This window comes from Echinops telfairi, unplaced genomic scaffold, assembly GCF_000313985.2.
Source record: "Echinops telfairi isolate 266 unplaced genomic scaffold, ASM31398v2 ScPeMD7_11;HRSCAF=52, whole genome shotgun sequence".
NCBI classification, from domain to species: Eukaryota; Metazoa; Chordata; class Mammalia; order Afrosoricida; family Tenrecidae; genus Echinops; species Echinops telfairi.
Window position 1 is genome coordinate 36,795,961 of NW_022103908.1, and position 17,005 is coordinate 36,812,965.

The 17,005-nt window shown below is 49.0% G+C and overlaps 1 protein-coding gene across 2 annotated transcripts in view; it reads right to left on the reverse strand.

Moving 5' to 3' along the window:
• The window catches only part of ENOX1 (ecto-NOX disulfide-thiol exchanger 1), a 344,421-nt gene that overhangs the window by 161,042 nt on the left and 166,374 nt on the right, over nucleotides 1-17,005 (reverse strand). For both annotated transcript variants that reach the window (XM_045287120.1, XM_013005981.3), the window contains exons 5-6: nucleotides 15,798-16,004; nucleotides 11,594-11,827 (exon numbers count right to left, since the gene is read on the reverse strand). In XM_045287120.1, coding sequence (XP_045143055.1) covers nucleotides 11,594-11,827; nucleotides 15,798-16,004 — 441 coding nt within the window. The remainder of the gene's footprint in view (nucleotides 1-11,593; nucleotides 11,828-15,797; nucleotides 16,005-17,005) is intronic.

A 17,005-nucleotide genomic window follows, 5' to 3' on the forward strand; every position in this document is an offset into this window, starting at 1 on the left:
TTCTCTAACACCATCTTCTCTCTCCTCATCTAGACCAGCTTCTCTAACACCATCTTCTCTCTCCTCCTCTAGACCACATTCTCTAGCACCATCTTCTCTCTCCTCATCTAGACCGCCTTCTCTAACACCATCTTCTCTCTCCTCATCTAGACCACATTCTCTAACACCACCTTCTCTCTCCTCATCTAGACCAGCTTCTCTAGCACCACCTTTTCTGTCCTTATCTAGACTAAATTTCTAACACTTCCCCTTCTCTCTCCTCATCTAATTCTATGGTGCCATTCAATCAACATATAAGCAAGTTGTGGTTCACTGTTCTCATATGCTGATTCTCTAAGCCCAATGTTGGAAGGTTTGTTCTGGGTTCTTAGTAATGCAAGATAAAATCTTAATCTTCTACCACCATCCTTCTCTTCATTAAGTGTAATGTTACAAAACTAAGTCATTTTTAAAATTCCTCTATCAGAAATATTATGCAGCAATCCCATTTTTTTCTGATTTACAGATTCATCTGTGTGTCAAAAATGCAAAAAACAGATTAACTCAATACTCCTTGTAATGCAAGATACTGTTCCCAAGGTCGACAGTAGGAGGTACATCAATTTTTGTGTTACTACAGTTCAAAAGTCATGCCATTTTAGGTTGGATGTGGAATATTTGATTGGGTGGAGGAATGGGGCATTTCCTCACTTTCAACAAAAGACAACAAGTTCCCTGCCATGACTTACTCTCTGAGGCTGGCTATTCGACAAGCCATTTGAATTCAGCATAGTGTGTGTGTGTGTGTGTGTGTGTGTGTGTGCGCGTGCGCACACGGTGGGGTGGGGTGGGGTAAGATGCAGAGATGGGAGTGGAGAATAAGGTTCTGCCTGCAACTAAGTGATCCCGTTTACTTCTAAGAAAGCAAACAGACTTGCCTGATGGAGAATGGTCACTGGAGCAGACCTGTGGTGTGTTGCTTGAAGGCAGAGAAAAAGCAGGTGTGAAGGCAATTACATTCATTAGAATTGGAAGCTGCTTGCCAGTTATTACAATATTCATCAATCTGACTACTTAAAGTTCTTTGGGTATTTTCCGGCAAACTTGAAGGGAGAGAGAAGCTGTTCCTTTATAATTTTTCTACCCCTTGGAAAAAATGTATCCTACATTTCCCAAGGAAACGATGTCAACTCTGCACCCAAGCAAATGAGAGCACTCGGTCTCTACTTGTTCACCAGGTACCGCCCCTCCACTGGGTCACGTCGGAGACATCCTTAGGCATTGCTCATATAAACGTGCATGTGCACACACAACACACACATTATTTTACATATAGACACCCCCAGATAAACAGATAGCGGATAATTCCCATTTGCTTAAGGCATCTCATTTTCACACCACTGATAGTAGGGTTTTACACATTTTATAAAATTTCACTTTGTCAATTTTAGACAGTGGTGTACTATCATTGTTAGAGCCCTGTTCTCTGAGTTTTTCCCCTAGATCAGGCCCAGCACCTTGGTGCCGCCTGCTGCCAGTGCAGGAGGCCCGTGCACCAGGAGGCAGTGGGTGAACAGCGGCAGGTGGGGCATGCCCAGCCTTCTGCGGGGCCAGTGGTCGCTGTTAGGGATGCGCTGCTCCCCAGCCCATTACAGGTTATCTCCCGCTGTGCCAGTAGCAGCCTGGGCTTGTGGGCCAAAGCCTTCTGTGGCATCTCTACCCTCACTATTTAACCAGAGCACACAACCAAAGAGGGATGCTCACAAAACACCCCAAGAATGAGACTCAAATCTCCTTGCAAACCTCTACTCGCTTGCTTGCCACGCCATGCTGGCCCTGGATTCTAGCTGGCTCGCATGGTTTGGTGAACTCTGGAATGCCAGCCCCACTTCCACCCTCTGTGAACTCTAGCTGTTGTGGGTTCTTATCTCCCTTCATGGACCAAAGGGGCTTGCACAAGATAAAATCCATCACACAACTTTGCATCCTGTTCGGCCCGCAGAGAGGCTCATAATTTAGTGTTATGGCTGTGAGAGGCCCGCTGCGACCGTTACCGTCAGAATAAATTTGGCCTCCCTCAGACTCTCCGCCTCTCTCCTTGCCAGTATATGTTAGGAGAATGGACATCTAAGCAGACAGCCAAAATAAACCTAACACTTAGAAGAAATCTCCCCGGCCCCAACAAAAATAGCAGCGACAACAACAACAAAACAGAACCCTGACTTCATGACCCATCTTCCCCTTTTACTGTGCCCAGAGCCAGGTGACACTCAAAAGTCCAGTTCAAGGCCACCAAGTCCTTTTTGACACAGAGTGACCTTGTAGGATGGGGTAGACCTGCCCTGCTGGGCTTCCTGAGACTGTGCCTCTTTACAGGAGTAGAAAGCCTCATCTTTCTCTGGTGGAGTACCTGTTGGTTTCGAACTGCTGGCCTGGCCGCTACCAGTCCCACACATAACCCCCTAGGCCACCAGGCTGCTCTTGTGGAGCTGGCAAGTAGGGGGTGTGACACTGCTCATCTGTCTTTCCTGGTACGTTGTTCTTCCCTTGCTTGTGCACATGCAGGTCACAAAGACGCTAGAACATACGTTTCATTGCTAGGGAGACCCTGGGTGGTACAAATGGTTACTTTGCTCACTGTTGATCAAAAGGTTGGAGAAAGCCCTGGTGGCATAGTGGTTATGTATTGGGCTGCTAACTGCAAGGTCAGGAGTTCGAAACCACCAGCCACTCCATAGGAGAAAGATGAGCCTTGTTACTCTCATAAAGACTTACAATCCCCAAAACCCACAGGGGCAGTTCTACCCTGTCCTATAAGGGTTGCTGTAAGTCAGCATCAGCTCAAAGGCTGATGGTTGGAGGTTCCTGTCCACCCCGCGGTAGCTCAGAAGGGGCTGGAGACCTAGACCTGAAAAATGCCAGCCATAGGAAACCTCATGATCACTGTTGAACTGACACATAGGCTTGCCAGGACCTGGGGGAGTTGACTCCAGGCAACTGGCTTTGTATTTATTCAAATGACCCGGAGACTAGCTTTTGTTGGTCTACATTACACCCTGAGCGCTACTGCACAAGTTCACTGGCAGATGATAGTTAATTGATCATTTTGCTGAAAGACAAAACACCATCTTTAGGATTAAGCAGACACTATTTAAAAGTTAATTAGGCAGGAGCTATGCCGGCATTTTCAGAAGCACTGGCAGGCAGAATCCCATTCGCTTCAAAGAAGTGCCTAGTTTTGAAAGCTCCTCCTCGCATCCTCACAGCTGAACTTTCTGAAGGCAGCGGACTTGTGTGTGATTGATGGACTGACACTTGTTAAATTGAAAAGCAGAACTTTAGGCACGATTGGTAACGCTAGTCAGTATCTGCTGCCATGTAGGAAGTGACTTCAATTTCCATTAATTAGGCCAAAGCCAGGGACTCTCAAGCTGGCTACCTGAGCACATCGGGAGTGGCCACTTTCAACACCCAGCTGTAAACTTAATTTTGCCTTCTGTGGAAAGATGACCGAGAGAACAGTATAAACTAATTTAAACAGTTCTTAGATTGCAGCATTATTAGCACCATTCATGTGGAAAGAAATTAGCAGTGCTCATAAAAATCCCATCAAAGATGCACTTAAAAAAATCCCACGTAGGAACACGCGCTGGCAATCCTCCGAGCACAGGCCTGGCTGAGTGGGCGTGCAGAGGTGCGTCTCCACAGTAAGGGCCGACCTGAGGCGTTTGCTCTTTGAAAATGCCCTGCGTTGTTTAAACAGTACCCTCCCCACGTCACACCCGAGTTTCGTCAGTGTTGATGAGGGCCCCCCTTACTGACTTGCGGCTTCCCTCACACCCATTCTCAGTCCCTGACACATTCTCCCCTTAGTCTGACTCCACGGCCAAGCCTCTGTGCTCCGCACCACCTGTGCACTTAGCCGAAGGGCCTGCACACAGTCCACCTGGCTCAGTGGTAGCCTTCCTTCAAGATTCACCTGAAGGGGCCTTGCCTCCAGGAAGCTTGCCTGCATCCCTGGCTGTGGAGAAGTGTCCTTTGCTGCTTGTACAACTCTCCGCACAGACTGCTACTGCAGCACTCAGCATGTGCACAGTAATTATTGGCTACAGAGATGTCTCCAGGTGCGGAAGAGCTATGGAAAAATCAAATTTCCAGAACAGGTTTCAATCTCTTGCTTACTTGCTCACTCTTTTGAGTTTTTCACTTTTTAGGCTACCCATATTTTATCCTATTTTACTTCTAATAGACTTGCAGTGATTGGAGCCAGGAAGCTACCACTTGCCTGGCTCAAAGTTGGGGCCCCCCACAGTTGCTAGCGAACATCGACCTTCCCTGTTAATGAGTGTTGTCCTGAAAACCATTGTTGCTATGGGAGAACTGAACCATCCTCTTGGCAGTTCTGGATGGTAACTCCTCCTACCCTTCAGGCCCAGGAGCCCTTTGGCAACTGAAGCTGAAAGTGAATTAAAACAACACACAGTAGCAGAGCCTTCAACACTAAGGCACTAATTAATTTATCAAAAACAACAAAAAAACCCCAAAACGAACAACAACTCCCAAACAAACAAAAATCCCACTTTTAACAACATGTGCATTCTGGGAAGGCAATGTCATTGTTCAGATTTAAGAGGAATAAGTGATATTATCTACCATCTCTCATCTTTGAGTATCATCACCTAAATTCAAGTGCGTCTCATCTTGTTTCTGGTCAATTCAGATTCTGTCAACATTTCTACCACTCTTCCTTCCATGTTTCTGAACGTGTCTTTCACATCAGAGGCATTAACAAAATCATTTCTGCGTACAGAATGAAATTGGCACTATATGTTAGGTGTTGTGCTGTTAATTGTAAAGTCAGCAGTTCAAACCTACCAGCCACTCCTCAGGAGGAAGATGAGGCTGCTATTCCCATAAAGATTGGCAGTCTCAAAAACTTTAATTAGGGTCTCTCTAAACCAGAATCAACTGTATGGCAGTGGGTGCAGTTCTGGGTAGAGTTCCGGTGGTGCTGGCAATGGACATTGGACCACAAGGCTGATGGTTTAAACTCACCAGCTGCTGTATCAGAGTAAGTTGTGTGTGTGTGTGTGGGGGGTGGGGGGCTGTTTGCACCTGTTCAAATGTTGAATCTTGGAAACCCTATACAGGTTCAGTCTCAATTGAAATCAACTCCACTGTGGGGGGGTTGCTTTTAGTTTATATAAAGACCACAAGCCCTAGGTGATGGGCACAGTTTGCACTGAACTATCAACCTGTCATTGACAGCTCAAAGCTAGCTCGTGGTGCCGTGGGAGAAAGACCACATGAGTGGCTTCCTTGGAGATTTCTGCCAAGTGAACCCCGTGAAGCTCACTATATGCTGGAACGTGTGGATGTGGCTTGGTGGGAACTTGTCATTCAAAGGGCACAAACAAAAGCATCATTCATATAGGTGCTTGTCAGAAAGAATTCTCCCCTAAAGAAAACAAACACTAAATGCAGACTCAGCCTCACTCCACCCTCCTGACTTAGCATCTGCATTTTTAATGACTGGTGATTTATAGGAGGGTTAGTTTTAAAAACACTGGAATAAATCACTTGGTGAAAACCAAGTAGCTAGACTGGGAGCTAATCTACGTTAAAAGAGGAGGAAAGGATGAGATAGGAGAGGACCGAGAAAAAATCAGATGGGATTACTATCAGCACTGTGAATTCCTCCCTCTATCCTCCCCACACCTAATGCAGCATTGTTCCCCTCACTCATCGCGGCCCCAGTACAGCCTCCATCCCATGCCAGCTGCACAATTGGTATGTGGGAACCCTTTCTTGCAGCCATGGTGCCAATCCGTCTCCTTGAGGCTCTACATCCTTTTTGCTGACCTTCTACTTTACCAAACAGGGTGGCCCTTTCCAGGACCTGGTCTCTCCTGTCAACATGGATGACATGTTAGGTTATTTTACAACCTGTGGAAATACATTTAAATCATGGAAAACAGGTAAGAGTGGCAATAATTCCTCCTCACGGAAATGAAAGTGAGTTTGGGCCTGTAGAATATGCAAACCACTGGAAGACAGATTTCCCTTTGGTCCAACTTTAACATCTTGCGACTGGTCCCTTCATTCATGCCTGAGTCACGTGCTCATTTGGTGGGGTATGGCAGTTCTCATCAACTCACTGTCACTGTGTCATTGACCAGACTCTGCGCTGCAAGCACCTCCTTGGCAGAGAATGCATGGCAGCCATACCTGAAAGCCCAGAGTCAGGCACGAAGTCAGAGCTGAGTGGCCCAGCACATGGTCAACTTCGATCAAACTGGTGTCGACAGTGATGAAGAAAAGGAACTGAAGGAGTGAGACTCCCTTCTAATTCATGTTGTGCTAAGAGAAAACTGGCCCTCAATTTCAGAATTATAGATGGGATCAAAGCCAGACCACCAGAACTGCAGATGGCAAATCTGTCCTGGAAGAAGTATGGCCAGAGTGCTCCACAAAGGCAAGGTGAGACTTTGTCTTACATACTTTGGGCATGTTGTCAGGAGAGACCAGTCCCCAGAGAGGGACATCATGCTGATAAGATGGAGGGCTGCGAAAAAGAGGACGACTCTCGACAAGATGAATTGGCACAATGACTGCAACAATGGGCTCAAACAGAAGAACAGATGTGAGGATGGCACAGGCCCGGGCAGTGTTTCATTCTGTGTGGATAGGGTGGCTATCTGGGTTGGAACCGCCTTGAGAAAGCTACAACCACCTCGCTTAATTTGGGATAGCTCTCTAAAAGAGTCACAGCAGAGAGGTAATTCTATATGAAGCAAATGTCTCTACAATGGGAAACAATCTATACACAACACTGTTCAAAGGAATGCGACACATACATCGTGAAATATTTCCCTGATGATTTAGTACCAGTTTAAAAAAAAGCAACGAAAAACTTAAGGGGATAATATGAAAAAGAATGCACCGATGATTCCCATCTCAGGAGTCCAGCATAATGTGTGCAAGTAACAGCCTGAATCTGGAGACTCAGAAGGTCAAGGGCGCCCAAAAAAGACATATTCACAGACAGGCCAATGTGCATCCTAGACTCCTTGCCTTACGAAGGAAGTCTGGCTCTTAGCTAATGGACCTTCACTTGGATCATAGTGTTATCGATTTTTACTTTCACAAAGCCATAAATATTGACGGCCGGCTCAGCAGAACACTGGCACCACTTCCACTGGCCCTCCCCACTAGCAGGCAGACGCAGGAGCCATACAGTAGGCAAATCTGAACTCCTAGACCCTTGGGAGTTAAGAACGTAGGTCCGGTGCTGTGCCAGATCACCCGATGGGCAAGGTAAGCTGGGCAAACTTGTGCTTTCCTACTAATCTGTAGTGAACAAGTATACATTGTCCCATCACACCTAAAATCTGCTTCGCAGTCAGAATCACTTACTCCCTCGGCCCCACACCAGCACCTTCCTACAGACTGCACTTTCCAAAGGTACCATCCCTGGTGGGTGACACACCGAGTAAGCCAGGTGAGCTCAGACTGAGCACGACGCCACACATCTGGTGAAAGAACCCACGTGAACTGTTCACTCGGGGAAGGTAAGGAAGGCCCGGTCAGCTCGAGCTTAGCTTGCTTATTGAGGAATCCATCGCTGATCTTGGGAAGACTAAGTCTCCACACCTCAGGGGCTCCTAAGAGTTCTGCTGCGAAAGCTTCCTCAGAACTTTCACCTGAGGCAGAAACGCTCCACTCTCTCATATAATGAAGGATTACAGGCGGCTTTCCAAAGGGGGGTGGGGGAAGAGTAAACTGAAAAACTTTTAAATGTTCTTCTCAAGAGAAGTCCCCAGCGACTTAGTAAATAATTCTTCCTCACAGTCTAATCAATCTCTTCTTCACACAGTCCAAACAGGGGAAGGTTCCTCCAGGGGTGGATGGTCTGTGTCAGACACACCAGAATTCATTATCTCATCTGCCTGGTGCCACTGTTTCCAATAAAGTGTAATTAGGGTGTTATTGAGCACCTCCTTGCTTTCTCAAAGCCATGAAATAAGCTTTGGGCCCATGAACAGTTACTTCTCAGTCAGTCTTCATTAAGCTGAATTGCCTCAAAACAATGTCTCTTTCCTCAACAGGGGGCTGGCTAATTTCGCCTTTTTTTTTTTTTTTGAACTTGTATTAACACACAGACTGGGGTGACCCCGTGGCTCTGATGCTATGTATTGGAAACATGAGGCTTCTTGGGGCTTCAGGAGGCCAAGTGGTCACTGGATGGGTATCCTGTCTCCTGGAGATGGCCAGCTGGTGGGGCATCACTCCTACAATGCCCACTGCACTTCCCATTGTGGGGAGTGCTTTGCAATTGCCTCTCTTACATTGGACACAGCAACTGCAAGGCAGGAGCATCTTATACTGCTTTCTCTCTGGCCAGGGTCTAGCACCATGCCAGGCACATGCTTGCAGAGACTCTGAAATGACAACTGAGTGTCCATCACGGTCCTGAACTTCCCCCATGCCTGATAGCACTCCTGCAATGTACTCAAAGGCCCAAGTAGGTAAGGGAAAAAGAAAAGAACTCATCCACTGAGTAGCTACTGTGGGCACTGTTTTCATGCTGGGCAGGGCATGGAGGGCTGAGGGAGCATCATACAGACATTTACGGATTTCCCCCCAAAACTATAGCAATAAATACAATGTAAAACCGAGGAAGGGAGTGTGGGGAGGCATCATTCTTAAACCTAAGACAGGAAGATTTCTCAGGGGAGGGAGCGAAGAAAAAAAAATCAAATCCAATTAGGTAATTTCATATTGCATTTCCATTTCCTTTCTCACACTGGATTCTTTCCCTCTAGGTCTCTGACTACATTTTATCGCCCCGCATCAGTGAAATCATCTTCAGGGAAGGCACATCCCTGGCTCCTCCCGGCTGGCTTTGCAGCATTACAAGGAGCATGGAGTGGATTTCCTCTCCGTGAGGCAGCCAATTTGCTAAGCAATTAAACGCTGTTTATATTCCAAACTCTGTGCTTGGGTTGAAATTGTCAAGCTTGCTATTACCTGAGTCTTGCCTAAAATGTATCCCCAGCTAGTTCATTCTACTGTAACTGCCATCTATTAAAAATTCCAATCTGCTCTCTCCTCAAGGGATCACACAGTGCTTGGCAGAGGGGCCACTTTGGAATCCTGCAAGTGATACTCATCTATATAAATATATATTTTTGAAATGGCAAGGCTTGCAGATTGCATTACCGAACTGACATCCCAATCTGTGGTCCTCAAAGGGGAGAGGCAAGTGTGGCACCCGCCACTCCTCTGCTGGCTCCTTAAAGGAACATATGTGTGTGCCAAACTGCCATGAGAGTCCTCCCTGAGGTCACGGACCTCAGGGGCTGGATTGTGCCTCTCCTGGGAGTGGACACGACTGCATACCATCTGGGCTCTGCAGATCAGATGTTCATACCGCATGATGCGCTGGAGGTATGGCACAGTAACTTGTTTCAAAAACCTTCCTGGATGACAACTTAGCTGTTTCTCATTCAAACTGTTCTTGAGGGTCTCCTGGCTCAGCGGAAATGAGAGCCATGTCTATGCATACATCCTTTTACTTAAGGAACAGCCCCACCCCACCCCAAATTAAAACCAAACTCATTGCCATCGAGTCAATTCTGACTCCTGGTGACCCTGTAGAGCAGGGTGGAACTGCCCCTGTGGGTTCTGAGATAGTACCTCCTTACGGGACTAGAGAGCCTCATCATGCTGCTACAGGGTGGTTGGTGGTTTTGAACTGCTAACCTTACAGTTGATAGCTCAGTGTGTAACAACTATGGCAAGGTTTAGCCACAACTGAAGATATTCACACTCCTAGGAAACCGCTTCTGGGAACAGCCATCAGCGAGCAACTGCCCAGGTTGCAACAGTGCCTGATTAGGGGCTAGCAGGGAGTGCTGGGCTGGCACCAGTAGTTAAACATTGGACTCTTGGCTGAAAGGTTGCCAGACCGAATGCACCAAGAGGTGCCCCAGACGAATTGCCTGACTATCTATTCCTGAAAGGTCACAGACAGACTTCAAAGCCCAGTGGAGCCCTTTGACTCTGCCACAAGGGGTCACTGACTTGATGACAACTAATACCAACAATAGTGGGATCCAAGGCCTCAAACAGGACTGAGTATTGGAGGCACAGGCCTGTCTTGGAACATTGAATTCTTACTGCGCTACAGCCAGGTTTGGGCAGCTTTCCATACTTCTCTGGCAGTGGAGCCATCTCCCCACACACACTGTGCACGCTGATCCTGTCCTGCTCTCACCACAAGTCGTTAATGACTTTTCCATGCTCGTGGAATAAACCACAAATCCGGCCATCCAACCTTAGTGGGGTTCTCCAGGTCTACCTGTGCTAGCTATTTCTACGTGGCACCCACACTCCTCAGGGCAGTTTGTGCCAGGTACACCCCAGCTTCCGGCCGGTCTTTATCCCTGGGGCCGAGGCTCTGATGAGTGTGTTCCTTAGTATTCTCCTGGAAAAACTTCATCTACACCTATGGTTAAAAGTCTGCCCCGGCTGTGACAACCTTATTGATACCTCCGCCAGCATCACTCAACTCCGGCTGACAAACATGCCACCCAGCTTTTTCCTGCTTCATTGTTTACTTGCCAATACTGACCGGTGGGCCAGTAAATATGACAGGGACTTTCTCAAGTGTCTCTCCTGTCATGCCCAAAGTGCCCAGTAAGCTGAGAGGAGTCATCTGCCTGTGGGACGCACAGCTTCTGCTCAGAGGAAAGCACTTTAATCAGGAATAAAACAGAATTCACACACATTCTGACTTCAGCGGTCTCTCCTCCTTCATCGCTGTCCTTCACTGGGCAGCCACTAAGCCCCTCGCATATCTCCATCCTACACAGCACCAGCACGGCGGGACTCAGCAAACATCTGAAGGAATGGAAGGTAGTCTCTTCTGCTAGAAGTATTATGCCGTGGGGGTGACAGTGTCCCCTCAACCCCGTCTCTGCAGACAAGAATCCATGTCTACATTTCTCCGTTGGACACCAAGCTGCCAAGCTGAACCCTTGAGCAATTGCTACTGCCAAGTAAGGCTTTGTGGAGAGCTGGGCACAGCTGCAAGCTCTAGCTCTTCAAGTCCCTGTTGTGCAAATTGTTAAAATGCTCAGCGACCAAACTGAGAGGTTGGAGGTTTGAGTCCACCTGGAGGACCCTCCGAAGTCTTGAGACACTTCTAAAAGGATTCAGCCCATCAAAATGCTAGAGCATACAGTTCTACTTGGACACGCACAAGGTCACCAACTCGTAACTCACTCTGCTGCCAGGGATCCTTGCCATGGCCTCTCACTCGTGCCCTGGAGTTGATTTTGACTCCCTGGGAACAGTGTTCCTCGGAGCAGACCAGCTTGGTCCGTTGCACACCGGACCACAGGCGGCCTTGGGGTACGTGGACGTTGCCTTCTACCATCTCATTGGGTGCGGTGCTGGAGAGCAGCAAAGCCCTGTCCCCAGTAGGATGACAGGCATCCTACTACTCTGGCCCTTTGGATTCTAGGGCCTCGGGGTCATGTGAGGATCCCATGGATCAATGCCCTTTTCATGTGGCAACAGCCAAAGCCAGGCGAGCGGTGGCACATACCTTTCAGCTTTTCGGCCAGGAGGGCCGCCTCATGCTCAGAGTAGTGCATGATGGCGGGCGGCGAGGGCGGCCGCAGCCGGTCCTCCTCCAGCTTGCGCCGGTGCCTCTCCTCCCGCGCACGCATCCGCTGCTTGCATTCCCACTCGTAGAAGTCGTCGCGGGCCTGCGCAAAGTCCACATGGAGGCGGCCCGAGTCCTTTTTGTCCGTGCTGGACCCCAAGCGCATCCGATAACCTGAAACCAATAAAGTCTGGTCAGATCACCAACCACTCCTGACCCATAAGGAGCATCTTGGTGAGCTTTCGAGGACGGCCGATAGACGCTGCCGATACCACAGGGGACAGGGAGGGCAGTTAGCCGTCTCCTGCGCAACTCAAAACCCCTGCTACCCATTGCATACCCCCCCCACACCCCCACCCCCAACTCATGCCGGTCCCACATGTGCCAGAGTAGAACTGTCGTGGCAGGTGTTTCAATGCTTATCTTTAGGAAGTAGACTGCCAGGCCTTTCTTCTGAAGTGCCCCATGGGAGGACTCAAACTTCCAGCCTTCCAGTTAGCAGCCTCCCTCTGCTTGTGCTGGGCATTTGCACCACCCAGACTCCCTAGTGGAGCCCTGGTGGCGTATTGGTTGCTCATTGGGCTGCTAACCATGAGGTCAGCAGCTGACAAGCACCAGCTGCCCTGCTGGGAAAAGAGGAGGCTTTCTACTCCCGTAAAGAGTGACAGTCTCCGAAATGCACAAGGGAAGTTCTATCCTGTCCTATAGGGTGACCAGGAGTCAGATATGGGGCAGGGAGGGGTGGTGGTAGTGGTAAACATTCCTTGGGGAGGTCTCAGAGTCCCCTGCCACACTCCCAACTGCTGTAAACAACAGAGGGCGATCTCCAGCTCTGGGCACTTAACAAAATGCCTTCTTTCCTCTGGCTCCCAGGAAGCTCAGTAGTAAACTGGACCCAGAACATCGCCCCATCCCCACCACCCCCATTCTCCACCCCTGTATGGCATTGATTTTAAACTTTCAAGCAACTGACTGCAACTCTTTAGGCTAAGCCCCTAAGTTTTTTCCAGAAAGAGGTGGCAGGGGATGGTGGGGGGCGGGGAGTTGTAAATGAAGAGCATCTATGGTCTTTAAGAAGATCTACAAAGTAAATTCCAAGGTGTCTCCTGCACTCACACAGCTCTGCTTCTCAATTCTTGCATGGCAACTGCAAGAGGCCCAATTACGAAAGGCAATCTCGCAATGCTGTTTTATTTCCACTTATCCTCCTGTGGGGCACACAGGAGAATATGTTACCTTCAATCAAGAGGCCTCACCACAGCCCTCCTCACAGCTCTGCAGCGGATCCTCTGGCACGCGGCTCCGTACCAAACAGTCCACACGCCCTATGAAAGCTACGGGAGCCCCCACGTAGAGGGAGCACTGGGCTGGGGGTCTTTGGGGGGATTGGCTCTGAGCTACCTAACTCGGGAAGATTAGCAGCAGAAACTGGATTTTAGGAATCAGCACCAACAGGACTGGAGACAGCCAGCCAGACTTCAAATGACCGCAAGGAGGCTTTGAGGTTGCTTTCTTCAGCTCGGGGTGCTGAGATTTTAAAGAACATAAATTCAGGTCCCAGCAGGTCTGCCAAGAAAGATGGCAGAGTGAGCCCTTTTGCTGTGTAGGAGCTTTGCAAACGAGACACATCTGTGGAATTCTAGGCTGTGCCGCTCTGCGCTGATGTTCAAGATCTCACAGCAGGTTTCAATGGATTAGCTGAGCCTTTGGGGTTACAGCTCAGCTGAGAACCCCTGGAGAGGCTGCATTCTCCCTACAGGGGTACTTCCCACCTCTGAAAAGTTACAAATAAGATACCCATATCCCCGCTGATTTCTACCATGCCACCAAACCCTTCCCGAACGCCCAAGGTCTCAGCTGTGTTCTCTAAAAGATGGAAAGGCATAGCAATTACCTATGAACGGTGCAAACGTCCAATCACAGATGGGCAGTTAAGGTGCCTTGCTTGCGGGCTATGGGTACTCAGCGAGTCAGCAGGCCCCAGTGATCTGTGCTGAACAGCAAGGAAGCCTCCCACTCGCCAGCTGTCCCAACTGGCCAACCACCTCTCCCTGCTCCCATACAGAGACTCCCTTCGCAAGCATTTCTGGTCCCAAAGGCACCTTTCCTTTCACCAAAACATCATCATTAGGGCCTTAAAAAGAGACCCTGATGAGGCTGTGTCTAAAATTAGTTTGGCCTTCAAATGTGAAAGTGGTCCTAAAATTAGCCAGGCCTCACAGCTGGGCTTGGCTTACAGGATCTCAACACAGGAGGGGCAGCCTTCCTTCCTGCCTGCCTCCCAATTAATCAGCCTTTCAGAGCTGCCCAGGCCGGACGGATGCCATCAGCCTGGTTGGGTAGCCGAGGCAGGAGACCATCCTGCACCCTAGCAGGCCTTTGCTGTTCAGTCCTCCTGTGCAGGGGCAAAGCAAGGAGCTATTTGGGGAGGAGCGGGGCTGAGAAAAAGGCAGCATCACGGCACACATACGGGAGTACTTTCCAAAGGTCTAGGCATGGGGCTGCCTTATGGGGGTTCTGGAAGGCACAAAAAGGGTTGAGTTCATGGTGAAAAGTGTCTTTCATCTACTCAACCTGTGTCATCTCATCAGGTGAGATCTGATCACCGTTTTAGGGACAGATCCAAGTGCCAGAGCAGGGTTCCTAAGAAATAAGCAGTAGCCCTTTTGTGAGCAGCAGTAGACTCTGTGGGTTAAAACCGGTAACGGAATGGGTCCTGTTCTGTTGGGCTGCTAACTGTAAGGTCGCCAATTTGAAACCACCAGCCACACCTCAGGAGAAAGAGGTGCTTTCTAGTCCCATAATCAGTTACTCTCAGAAACGTACAGAGGCAGTTCTGCCCTGTCCAGCAGTCGGCATCCCCCAAAGGCAAGGAGTTTGGTGAGATTTTCTACAAGGGAAACACTTCACCATCTATCACTGCTTTCATTCCTCACGACTACCCACGAGGTAGGCAGGCAGCTGCCATTTTTTCTTGTACAGATGAGAGTCTGGAGACCCTGAAGTTGGTTAAGACCCTTGTCTCAGGCCTGCTACACCACACCCCCCTCTCCTTGATGGCTGTGTGGATGCCCTGGCTCAGGACAAAGTGAAGGGGGGGGGGGCGGGGGCGTGGCATTTGTGTCCTGCATGCTGTTCTCACTCTGCTTGGTTCCCGTCTCCATTTTGGAATGTGTCTCGATGTTCCTTCCTTCCCACTTTGCAAGGCCTGCTTGAAGGGACCACTTTGAAGTTCCCGGGTCCCCTGATCTAGCTCTGGAGAGCCCCCGGAGGGTTGGGCTAGCATCCAGGCTCCAAGGCTGGCAGCAGGAGCTGGGAAAGCCTGGAGACAGGGTGCAGAGTTGCTTCCTGAGTTTTCCCCCCTATTGTTTCCCTACCTCCCCCCATGAGTGCTGCCTCGGGTACAGGAAGGTAATGAGCAGCGAGTGACAGACTGAAAAATGTAGATGGAATGTGCGAGGGAATGGTAATGAGTTGAATCTAAAAATACATCCGGCTAAAGCCCGTGTCAGTGCCGGTCCCCGTAATTCTGAGATTTGGCAGACGCTTTGTTGACAGACCCCATCCTTTTGCTCCAACTCGCGCAGACTGGAAAGCAGCATTCAGCCCCGTGTCTACACTGCACGGCTCCCCCACCACGAGGGCAGCTTCCCCAAGCTTAGTGCAGGCGCCATGGGCAGTGCCCTGAGGTCTACCCTTCCAAGGAGAAAGCAGTTGGAAACCCAGAGGAAGTGCTCTTGCTTTGGGACCTGGACCCGGAGGGGCTAAGAAGGGAATCCATACTTCTAAGAAGCTAAATGACCCCGAGAGAGTACTTTATTCCCCTGGAAGATCGCATCCAATAATAATAATGATCCTCGGTACTCATTATTTTGCTTTTCATCTCATAAGCACTCGAGAACATGAATTAGAAACTAGACTGCATTCCTAGGGACTGGGGGTGGGAAAGTACCCCTGTGGCAAGGCAAATTCACAGGCTGCGTGCAGAGCCAAGGGCAGCCAGGGACACCTGCGGGACCCCTCCTTTTCCAGCCCAACTCCACGGACCTCATTGTGTGCTAAGGCAAAGGGGAAGAAGCTCCTATTAACATCACAAAACACAACAAAATGTGTAAAAAAAAAAGCCTTATGTAATGCAAAGTACCAGAAAGGTAAATGGCCTTATCGACCATGAATTCCTCTGCAAAGCGAATGTGACAAAAATTCTTCTTGCTTTTCCGAATGGCTGTGATATCCCCGCACTGCTCAAAGACTTCTTGGATAATTTCCTCGGTAGCATTTTCTGGTAGTCCTCCGACAAACACAGTCTTACACCCAGGAGGCCGTTCTCTTGTGGAAGGAGGTGGAAGATCTAATAAGCACAAAACAGAGGGTTTTTGTTGTCTTGTATTTATTTGCTCTTTGCTCTCTCTCTGTTGTCTTTTTCCTGGTTCATTGGTCAACGTAAAGCTTGCAGTATAACGTTTCCAGACTAGCTGGGAGGATGCATTTGCACACCTGCTCCCATTTCCTTCTGGCTGTCTTGTGTTTAGATTCCTCCCACCCCCGACCCCTCCCAACCACCTTTACTTCTACAGAGTGGCTAGGCTTGTCCGTGAACAAAGATAAAGCAAATGTTGGCATAATTCCATTTCGCCTTCATACTACAGACGCCCGGCAAATGGTGGAGGGGCGCGAGAAGAAAACTTCACAAAGTACAAAACGTGATGAAATGACACCATGACGAAAAGCCTCGGCCGGTTATCTGCTTTGTCTTGTAGCCAGATAGCCGAGCGGCAAGCCGGACACCAGAAGCACAACCTCTTTGCAGGCACGGCACCTAGCTGGTTGGCTAACCGCCTGAAAAGCACAGGCACGCACCAGCTTCTTTCTCTTTCCTCTTATTATTTTGTTTTATTATTCACATCGAAATGAGCCGACTATTAAATTTGGGAGAGGTTGTGTGAAAAGATAAACAGAACACTGTCACAACAGTTACCTAGTTTATATGTAGATTCCCAAAGCAATTGCCTGAAAAGTCCACTTAAAATAGGCAGCACTGATTAATGTGGATAAAAATAAAATACAATCCTTATAGAAGCCCATACACTTAGTATCTGAGGCTAAATTAAAAAAAAAAAAGTCTGGCCCATTTACTTCATCAAATGTGCATTTCCTTCCATCACAGAAAATCTGGTCCAAAAACCCTAAGATGCAGGCTGGTCCCCTTCCTGAATGCCCCACCCCCCCCGCCCCCTCAGCATCCCGAAGCCATCCGCTGCCCTGCTGGTGGGTGGCGCTCCAATCCTTTCCCCGACCGCGCTCGGCCCCCCCCCCCCCAACTGGTCCCTAACCCTTTCCGGAGACCACCCC